This window comes from Sinohyriopsis cumingii, chromosome 2 (genome assembly GCF_028554795.1).
Source record: "Sinohyriopsis cumingii isolate HCF-2022 chromosome 2, ASM2855479v2, whole genome shotgun sequence".
Taxonomy (NCBI): Eukaryota; Metazoa; Mollusca; class Bivalvia; order Unionida; family Unionidae; genus Sinohyriopsis; species Sinohyriopsis cumingii.
The window spans coordinates 26,994,130-27,005,758 of NC_142962.1; the positions used below are offsets into that span (position 1 = coordinate 26,994,130).

Genomic DNA, 11,629 nt, shown 5'->3' on the forward strand with positions numbered 1-11,629 from the left:
AATTTTATCAGCCAATTAGATGACGTCTTATATCTTCACATTCGGAGGACTGAGCTGTGTGGATGAAGAGCATCAGTGTGTGCCAAATGATTTAATTCACTTTCAGATTTTTTAAAGCAGCATTTCCATTGGCTGATTCAAAAGTCACACCAGAATAAGTGGTTGCTGTCTGATCTTCATGTTGAACAGTGGAGATCTGATTTTAATCCGATTGATTGGGGGTGCACCACCAGTTTTAGGTAGTCCAGTGGGCTTATTCCCCCCCACTTAGAAAAGGGAATTATCATCATATAGTGGATCCAACCTTTTTATTCCCTAGACTGATACCTCAGGTATAGGTAGGATGCTGAGCATTTGTGTCAGTAGTTAATGTGTTGAGGGTCATACACAAATGTTGAAATAGTTCTCACAAGTTGATGTGTTGAGGGTCATATACAAATGTTGAAATATGTTTCAGTGTGTTGAGGGTCTTATACAAATGTTGAAATGGGTCTCAATAGTTGATATATTCAGGGTCATATACAAATGTTGAAATGGGTCTCAATAGTTGATGTATTCAGGGTCATATACAAATGTTGAAATGGGTCTCAATAGTTGATGTATTCAGGGTCATATACAAATGTTGAAATGGGTCTCAATAGTTGATATATTCAGGGTCATATACAAATGTTGAAATATGTCTCAATAGTTGATGTATTCAGGGTCATATACAAATGTTGAAATGGGTCTCAATAGTTGATGTATTCAGGGTCATATACAAATGTTGAAATGGGTCTCAATAGTTGATGTGTTGAGGGTCATATACAAATGTTGAAATTGGTCTCAATGTGTTGAGGGTCATATACAAATGTTGAAATAGGTCTCAATGTATTGAGGGTCGTATTATGTTGAAATACGTCTCAATGTGTTGAGAACCACCAACCCATGGGAAGCTGCTAACAAGTTTACTTACATAACCACATTGGCTGAACCCAAAACTCTAACTTACATGGACAGAGGTGAGATGGCAGTGGTCGGCAAAGGATTTCCCTTTTGACCATTTGGCCACTATGTGCCCCCATGTTATTATGTAAAGTTTGTAAAAGAAGAACAGAACAGTTGTACAGTAAAAACTAACTTCACAGACCACTGTTTGGAACACCACCTGTGAATGAAAGACAAGATTTTTCATGCACAGTGTTGTTTACAAAATATTGGCCTTTAATGAGAGACCAACATCTTTGATAGAACACATTAGTTGGGAGAACATTGAATCTCCTCTCAAAGACTGGATTCACCATATTTCTAACTGTTGCTGTGTTGGTATATCATAACATATTTTTTCTTGTCCATTTCAGAAAAGCACCCCCAGACATGGCGGAGAGTACTGGAGCTATCATGTCAGTCTGTCTCACCATTGGCCTGGTTACTGGATCACTGTTTTCACTGCTGCTTGTTGAATCTCTCTAAACTGTTTTTTTTGTTTTTAGTTTCTTATAAATACAACCATGTTTCCAGTTTGACATTTAGCACATGTACTATTTTTTGTTTGATCTGTTTGCAACATAATGTAATGTACATCGTCATTGACCACTTGACCAATTGATAGTCAGAGATCACAGTACCTACCATATATACTTGCTTATAAGTTGAGGTCAGCTGCAAACAACATAGACCTTGATCTGCTATTGCATAGTGGGCTGGCAGATTAGGGTCTGTGTTGTTTGATTTCTGGTTACTGCCATCAAACTGTATTGACCAATATCTTCCAGTACATTATGCCACAAAAGATTAGAGTTAATGCAGTTTGCAATTGGACTTGACTTATAACTATGTACATCTGTTATCATCGTATTATTTATTGCTTGAATTAGCAATGGCCAGTTTTAATGTAAGAATATTAAGTAGCAATATTTGTCCTGGTTGTAATTAGATAAGCTTTACTTGTCTGCATACATTGACTGCATTTTTAAAACTTAAATCCAGTGAAACCTGTCTGTAAGGGACATTTAATGGGCCCCACAATTTGTGTGTCATGCAAAGATGTAATTTATACAGTTGTAAAACATGTATGTATATTTCAGAAAAGTGTTGATATTTTCTATTATGAGCAAGTGTCCTTTTCATAGAAGCCCTCTTTAATGCAGATTTCACTACAGGCCTTTTTGGAAACTAGATTACTCCCCTTAAATGGGAACTCTTCTATCCACTCAGTGCACATGCTGTCAGCTTCCGCAGACTGTTGCTCCAAATATCCGCAGTATATTACATTGTTACAATAGTAGTTTTAAAACCTGAAGTACCCAAATTAAAGCAAGTCCAACATGTTGAAGTTTGGAACTTTACTGTTTTAGGTCTTATTATCAGGGCTGTTTCATTAAAAAATACATGGGACCCAGGGAAGGCACTTTAATGTGGGGTACTAACCCATAGATGCAATTTAAAATTTTAATATGAACTCAGTGAAATCAAAGTACTCTGGCATATATTTTTCAAAAACTGCCTTCCCTGGGTACCATGTATGTTTAAATGGAACAGTCCTCAGTAGATACTGTTACTTCCGAAGATGTTACTAGGCATGGCCGCTTTTAGGTTAATTTTATTTCATATGTTTACAAAAGATAGATTGCATAAAGGAAAAACATCTTGCCCACCGAAATTTCCTTTGATATCAAGACCCCTTTTAAATAATTCTCAGTCAGCACACTTTGTTACGATATAATTAGCCTTTTCACAAAGATCAAAGCAATACAAATGAATATGTTATGATATCGACATCATCATTTATACACAGCTCAGACACTTGTGACAGTTAACTGTACATAATCAAAAGTTGCCAAAAGGACAAAAAATGGAGAAAGTACTTTAGGTTAAATTGGATTCCAGTGGATTTAGCAGGTGTGTTATATTTCTTCAATTCACTCGCTAAGTGAGCTAACACCACTGAAGAATCACAGTTTGAAATCTAAATGTTTTTACTTCAGTGTAATTCTGTAAACACTGAAGGACTTGAAAGTTTCACATGATCCAATATAATTATTTAAATATTCAAGTCCTTGAATATATTCACTTAATCCAATAGGTACTGACTGTTTAAATTAAAGATTTTCCACTCTGCTAAATCCATTGAATAAATATTATAAATATTTCTTTTCAATGACTCTTACAAAACTGGCATAACTTAAGAATAGAATACTTATTGGATGTATTCTCATTATATAGTTTCTATATATGCATCAGATAAACAAATTCTGATTCACTGAAAGAAACCCAAATATTTAAATAATTTTTCCCTTTCAAAATACTTTGGTTGTCAATAAAACTGTAAAAAGAATGTATTAACCAATTAACAGCTAGGGCACTTGTATTATATCCACAATATAAATATTCCCTAGAATTGTTCTTTGTTGACATTACCTTTATTCAAATAAAGCATGGCATATTAGACCTAAATAGTTGTTGACTTGATCTTAGTGATTGCGTTTGGTTTATGAGATTCCTACAGCATTGTGGACATGTACTTTACTATAGTGTTAGCCATCCACAGAATTATAGAATAAAATGTAAATATCATAAACCCAAATGACTTAAAAATAAAAGCTATATTATAATTTAAAAGATGATAAGATATTCATAACAACTGAAAAAATACTACGACCATGCATGTAAGGCATATGAGTCGAGTACAGTCATAAATCTGTTATATAAGAGGCCATCTTGTTATAATATAAATAAAAGGGAGAAATGAGAAAATGCTAAGAGACAAAAAATTCATCTCGAGAAGCTTTATTTTGACATTTTGTACAATTTCTTTCTAAATATGGAACTTCAGTACCTTGTTTCAACAGGTAATTTATTGTTTGACATACTAAAATTCAAGATCATTATGTTTTTTTAATTTGGGTATCTCAGGTTTTACGACTGCTGTTATAACAATTTGACAGACTGAGAGTATTAGGAGCAATAGTCAGTGGAAGTTGAGTGCATACACACGAAGTTTACAGAAGAGTTCCAATTCAAAGGGATTAACCTAGTTTAAAAAACGGCCTATTCTCATTAGAGTGATTTAGCCAACAATTAAATTTTAGAAATGTGATACAATGTTACCTCAGTATAAAGCATTTCATTATAACACAGCAACTGATGTAATGTGTGGTCATGGATCTCACTATAAAGTTTCACATTATAACACAGTCCTTGATATAACACATGTATGGTCATTGATCTCTATAAAGCTTCTCATTATAACACAGTCCTTGAAATAACACATGTATGGTCATTGATCTCTATAAAGCTTCACATTATAACACAGACAGCTTCGGTGACCTAGTGGTTAGAGCATCCACCTCAGAAGCAGTAGGTCATGGCTTCAAACCTTGGCTTAGTCATACCAAAGACATACAAAAATGGTACTAAAAGCTGCCTTGCTAGGCGCTCAGCATTAAGAGGTTAGTTTTAGGACTGGTTCGCCTGGTGTCAAGATAATGTGACTGGGTGGGACATCATGCTACATGTCTGAGACTTGATGCCCCAGTGTTAGACATCACAATAAACTGCCACACTGCAGACATCGTAGCAATATGACTGAAAAATTATTAAAGCTACACACACACACGCATACATTATAACAGTCCTTGATATAATGCACATATGATCATGGATCTCTATTAAGCTTCTTATTATAACACAATCCTTGATATAACATGTATGGTCATGAACCTCTATAAAGCTTCTCATTATAACACAATCCTTGATATAACACTTGTATGGTCATGAACCTCTATAAAGCTTCTCATTATAACACAATTCTTGATATAACACATGTATGGTCATGAACCTCCATAAAGCTTCTCATTATAACACAATCCTTGATACAACACATGTATGGTCATGAACCTCTATAAAGCTTCTCATTATAACACAATTCTTGATATAACACATGTATGGTCATGAACCTCTTTAAAGCTTCTCTTTATAACACTATCCTTAATACAGTACTACCCACTTATATCGACATCACTTATGTCGACAAGCCGCCTATTTCAGCAAAAAGCAAAGTCCCGGTCCCTTGGGCTACTGTTACTTCCAAAATTGCCATGCTTATGTCGATGTCGAGATAAAAAATAAACATACATTTCAACAGAAGCCCTTGGTCCCAGCTTGAACAAATCCTTTGTTTTCTAATCATTTATGTCAACAAGTTGCCAGTTCCGACCCATACTTTGTTCAACAATTAGTTGATCTTGCCGCCAGGCTTTAGTTTTCCTGCCAAATCATTTATGTCGACAAGCGGCCAGTTCTGACCTGTACTTTATTCAACAATTAGTTGATCTTGCCACCAGGCTTTTGTTTGGTCCTTGAAAAATTATATTAAATTGTATTATAATTTTATGCATTGATTTTGCTATAGATCAATTACATGTATATGTATTTGTCATTAAAATCTTTTGCTGCTTTATATATTTGTATTTTGAGAGAATTCATAACTTTTTATCTCCGGGACATATTTTAGATGTATACCACTTGAGCTGAATCATTTTCTTTTAATACCTCATTAGCATGTATCAATGTATACAATATTATGCCTTCATTAATCATATCAGCTGCATATCTCTTGTTCGCTTTTATGTACTTTTCACGATGACTTCTGTAACTAAATACATTTACTCTTTAAACCAACTTGTTGACAGGTTTTCATTTCCCTGTGAATAGCCCCATCCCCTTGGTAGCCTCAATAAGATGGGAACAGACTGACCAAAATCTAGGTCAGTTTAAGTACATGTACTTGAAGCATGTAAAGAAAAACTATGCAAACATGTGCTAATGCCAACATTGAATATTGTAGTGAATGTTTTTCATATCAGGATGTGACCGATGCAATATTTTATTGTGGAATTTATTACGCAAAGGTAACCAAAATGTAATTTGTCAACATACAAGTGTATTTCACACTGGTTTTGTCTTCATGTACTCAAAATTGACATTGTTTGTTTACTTAAAGTGTAAATGCTACTCACTGACGACAGGTCACCCCTTACTGATGAATTTTAACTTGTATCTGTTTTCAGACACCCCCCCCAACACTTATCTCGACATCCGCCTATGTCGACAATATTTCCTCGTGTCCGAGGATGTCGACATAAACGGATAGGACTGTATAACATATGTATGGTCATGGATCTCGATAAAGATTCTCATTAAAACACAATCCTTGAAATAACACATGTATGGTCATTGATCTTATAAAGCTTCTCATTATAACACAGCCCTTGATATAACACATGTATGGTCATGGTATAACACAGTCCTTGATAATATGCATGTATGGTCATGGATCTCGATAAAGATTCTCATTATAATAAATCTTAATATAACACATGTATGGTCATGGATCTCTATAAAGCATCTCAATATAACACATTCCTTGATATAACACATGTATGGTCAAGGATCTCTAAAAAGCATCTCATTATAACAAATCTTAATATAACATATGTATGGTCATTGATCTCTATAAAGCTTCTCTTTATAACACAGTCCTTGATACAACACATGTATGGTCATGGACCTCACTATAAAGTGTCTCATTATAACACAGCCCCTGATATAATCTCAGTATGGGCATGGATTATACGGGTTGGATTATATTTTTTCCTTATTATGTACCCCATTACAAGTTAACCTCACATATATCTTGGTACACTTGTTTGGCTTCCTGAACACCATTACAGTGAGTGACTAATAAAGCTAAAAATTCTATCTATGTCATTATAAGTTTATAAAAATCCTGTTCATTGGTCATGCTCATGCTTGAGTAAAGTTGATAATTTATTTACATGTTATTAAGAGATTAACATCTATCCCAGAATGCATATTTACATCTGGTTCACTGATTCTGCTTGTTAATGCAAATGGTATGACAGTGTAATTTTTTATGTTCTGTGTAATTTTTTTTATGTACTGTAATTACATTCTTTCTTACAAACATGAACATGAAGCAAATTTGCTAAGAGAGTATGTTTACAATTGCTCCCAAAAACTGCATTGTAATAGGGAATCATATTATTTTTCCCATAAGGAAATTTCATATATTCATGTTGCTAATCACTTTGAGTTCCCCATACTATCATGATGTCAAAATATTATGAACAGTAATTGATTTTAATACTATTAAGTGTATTGTACATATTTTAGGTTATAATGCCCTGCCTGTTCCATTCTTTTCATTATAAAATTAAAATAGTTGGTGATATATAATGTCAGTTCATATTAAATACATTGCCCTACAAATAATCTCTTGTACCTGATTTTATCTTTTGGTTTGAGGCTTTGTTTATTTACAATGAATTTTTTGAGTTTATGTGATCTGCTCCATTGTTTTGAATTACTATTATTAAAAAGTGCCAAAACTTAAGTTTTCTTTGATGTACGTTATTGACATGCTTTTATCTTACCCACTTTAATCACATGAGTACTACGTTATTTAATTACTATATTTTTTCAATTTTTTTGGTGTGTAACACGTATAATAACACCTTAAAACATCACAAATGATGAAGTGAATTCATATAAGGTAAGTGTGTAATGGCTAAGGCATCCAAATGTATTTCATTCTCATTTCACAACACTATTCTTTGGTTTTGTTTCATAAATTCAGTATATTTATTAATTGACATAATTATACATCATCAGCTCTTGCAAAAAATAAAATTTCTTGATATTTCAATTTCAGTCTAAATAAACATTAATGTAAGATCCAGTATATTAAATTTATTACCTTTTTTAATGATTTTATTCTTGTAACAGAATCACATAATAATGTAGAGACTTTTATAGTGAAACTTCCTTAAACAGGTTCTTCTCTACTCCAGCTTCCAACACAAACAGACCACACATTTTGGCCTCAAAAAGGCCATTCTGATATTAATCAGACCTTTCTATATTGGCCATCTCTATAGAATAGCCAAGATATTTTGTATCAGTAGTGTCCAGTTTGGGGAAGTTGTCCAATTTGTGTCAAGTTTGGGGAAGTTGTACAGTAGTAATTTGTATTTAACTTGGTCAACATTTGTCTTTGGAATGTAGATTATTAGGTCTATGGTTTTGACTTATCTTTTTCATGTTATAATCATTTTCATATGTAATGAATTTATTTATTTCTTCAAATACATTACCTGAACATGATACTTTAAGAGAACTACAACTATCTAGCATATCCATCCCTCCCGAGCTGATGCTTTCTGCCCACCTACAAGGCAGTTAGAGTGATATCCCCTTGATACTGGGATTGGCACAAAATCTTGTGAAATCTCCAGTACAGCAGTACAGTAACTAAATCCACTTCTGCTGAGTAGTATGCTCTCTACAGACAAAGAAGTCTCACAATCCACATACAATCATTTTGGAAGTTTTCTACCTGAAAGCAAGTTGGAGAAGTGTTCTCTTCAAAGAGAAGTATATACCCCAGCTATAACTGTCTAACTTTCTGTTTTTCTCTTTCTTCAACAACAAAGTTTCTGACTCTTAGAACAAACAGTTCTCACAACCAGTTGTGGAGAAATCACTCAAGTAAGATGGCCTTCCACTTCAAAGGCATACTAAAGTAAATGGGATATCTTCACACAGTGGTGTGTACAATAATAACACATTATACTATTGCAGACATCCATACCTCAATAGCTAACTTCCTCCTATGGCTCTTTGACAAAAAAGTTAGCACCAATCACAGTTAAAGGCTACCATTCCACAACCACTGGCACCTGCATCGTCATGAAAGAGAGGATATCGGACAAAGATCTATCCGATCTTTCCAATTTTTATTACACATATTTTTGCACAAAGTGGAATCTTATGGGTACAAACCATTGGACCTAAGAGCTTCATTAGTTCACCTCTCATATAAGACCTGCTTCCTCACTGCATTGTCAAATGGTTCACAGAGTCTGTGAAATACATGCTGTATCAGGAATCCAAACTACGTGCAGTGTGGACAAGATGGGCCAGTATTGCTCATGACAGCCCCTGCCTTCATTGCCAAGAATAGGCTTCTGTTCAATGGGAATAGAACCTTTTTTTAATGAATTCATTTCTAGTCTCGACACATCATCTCAAGGTCATCTACAGGATCCAATGCAAGCTCTGAGGTGACACTTTTGAGGACCAACCCATTGCATTGAGAGAAATCATGCCTCTTTTTAACTCTTACAGAGGGAAAATATGACATATCAGCACACATTCATCCTGGATAAAGTGGGTTATTCATTCCTTATATTGGATAATAATCCCTGACCCAATTTGCTTTGCATCTATGCTCACAAAGTTAGGGCAGTTGTCACAAACAATGCATTTGAGCAAAACTGTCCTGTTTTTATCCATGCCATGGGATGGAGATCCTGAGTCCAGTTTTCCCACTTCTGTTTTTCATCTTAAAAGGCACAGCTCGTTCTGGTGGGACCAAAAGCCTTGGCATAACAGATTGCCTTCATGGGTCATTCAACAGCTTCTTAAGGATGTGACTTCATGACTTCTGCTGGATTTGTAGGAGAGAAAACATTTCCATTTCAAAGCTGCCCCCTGACATGTAGAGTCTATTCTCCAGTTGGGTCATATAGAAGCTGTCTCACATATGTTACAGGACTGGAGATGGTCTGTCTGGGGTAAGGGGATGTATCTCCCTCCACATCTTAACCTATTTTCCTTAGGTATTATGATCATGTAATGTATTTGAAGATGAAACCAACTTTTTTTAGTAAAATATTTCTTCAATAATACTTAGCCCATCATAATACACGTACACCCTCCCAGCCTCACTGCAGTTACATCCATATAGAGAGTGTGGTTTCTGCTCCAGTAGTAACAGAAGAACAGGAATTGGTGCCAATCCCTGTGGCAAGGGGAGATCACTCTAACTGCTACCTAGAAGGGCAGATAACTTTCAGCTTGTTAGCAATTAGATTATTACTATTAAAAAGTCATCTTGCCTATGTATTTTCAGATTAAATCTTAATTTCTTGTGAACAGATTTCAGTGAAATGTGGAACATGCATTACCTTTATTTAGCCCAGGTGAGAACTATCTATTTTGGGCCATTAGCTCAATTAGTCACTGTTTATAGATAATGATTTTGACTATACATTTCATTTCCAGATGATAATGTAAATTCTAGTGAAGAGATTTCCTTAGAACACATGTTCCCCATTGCTAGATGAATAACCATGTCAGTTTAGGGCCAGTGGCTTCTAGATCAAGATCACTGTCATTAAAACTACTTAAAAAATATTTCTCAATAAAATTTTTAGAAAAAGTTGTCTTTTTTATCCATGATTTTAATTGATCCTGTATTGTAGGGAGAAATATTGTTTGATACATGCACCTTAAAGACCATGTTTTGCTTTTGTGTTGCAAAAACAATGAAGGTGTTCTGATTGAATTGTCCCCTAGATATGGATTGATCCATTGATCAGTCATTAGGGAGATTCCTTGACCACAACAGCCAATCCTAGTGAAGTAAGTGGCATCTTGTCAGCAAGTCAAATTCAATAATCAGCATTTAAAGGTATTTGTAATCAAATTCTGAAAATTACACCTGTAGCTAAACAATTGATACAGCAGCCCTAAAGGACTTGCGTGAATGTACTATACTGAAGGCCATGCAAAACGTGATCCTTGGACTGATATATCCTTGCAGTGGCTCTGCCTTTATAAATAGCTGATTGTGTGAGAGGGATTCACTTCTGAAAGCTGGATTAACAATACTGTTTGGAATAGGCTGACATCTGAAAATATCAATAAAATGATGACTATTCAGATGAAATGAGATCCAGTAAGTAAACTGACACCAGTAAATAAACTGATGACTATACTGATACCAAGGGTTCCAGTAAATAAACTGATGACTGTACAGATAAGAAGGGGTCCAGTAAACATATAACTTTTAGATACAAAGGGATCCAGTTAATAAACTAACAATAATAGAGATACCAAGGGGTTCCAATAAATAAACTGATGACTATACAGATACAAGGGGTCCAGTAAATAAACTGATGACTATACAGATACAAGGGGTCCAGTAAATAAACTGATGACTATACAGATACAAGGGGTCCAGTAAATAAACTGATGACTATACATATACAAGGGTACAGTAAATGAACTGATGACTGTACAGATACAAGGGTTCCAGTAAATAACCTGATTGTACAGATACAAGGGTTCCAGTAAATAAACTGATGACTATACAGATACAAGGGTACAGTAAATTGATGACTGTACAGATACAAGGGTTCCAGTAAATAAACTGATGACTGTACAGATACAATGGGTCCAGTAAATAAACTGATGGCAATAGATGATACAAGAGGTCCAGTAAATAAACTGATGACAGTACAGATACAATGGGTCCAGTAAATAAACTGATGACAGATACAAGGGGTCAAGTGAATAAACTGATGACTATATATATACAAGGGGTCCAGTAAAATGATAACTTCTAGAAACCAAGGGTTCCAATAAATTGATGACTATATGGATACAAGGGGGTCCAGTCAACATATAACTTCTAGATACAAAGTAAATAACACGATAATTATACAGATAAGGGGATCCAGTAAATTGATGACTAATGGATACAAAAGGTTCCAGTAAATGATTT

The 11,629-nt window shown here is 34.7% G+C and overlaps 1 protein-coding gene across 4 annotated transcripts in view; it reads left to right on the forward strand.

Moving 5' to 3' along the window:
* LOC149804517 (equilibrative nucleoside transporter 3-like) overlaps positions 1-10,284 on the forward strand; it is a 56,057-nt gene extending 45,773 nt beyond the window's left edge. For all 4 annotated transcript variants that reach the window (XM_089941002.1, XM_089940995.1, XM_089941009.1 and 1 more), the window contains exon 14: positions 1,338-10,284. In XM_089941002.1, coding sequence (XP_089797128.1) covers positions 1,338-1,449 — 112 coding nt within the window. In that variant the 3' untranslated portion in view covers positions 1,450-10,284. The remainder of the gene's footprint in view (positions 1-1,337) is intronic.
* Positions 10,285-11,629: the final 1,345 nt, after the last annotated feature.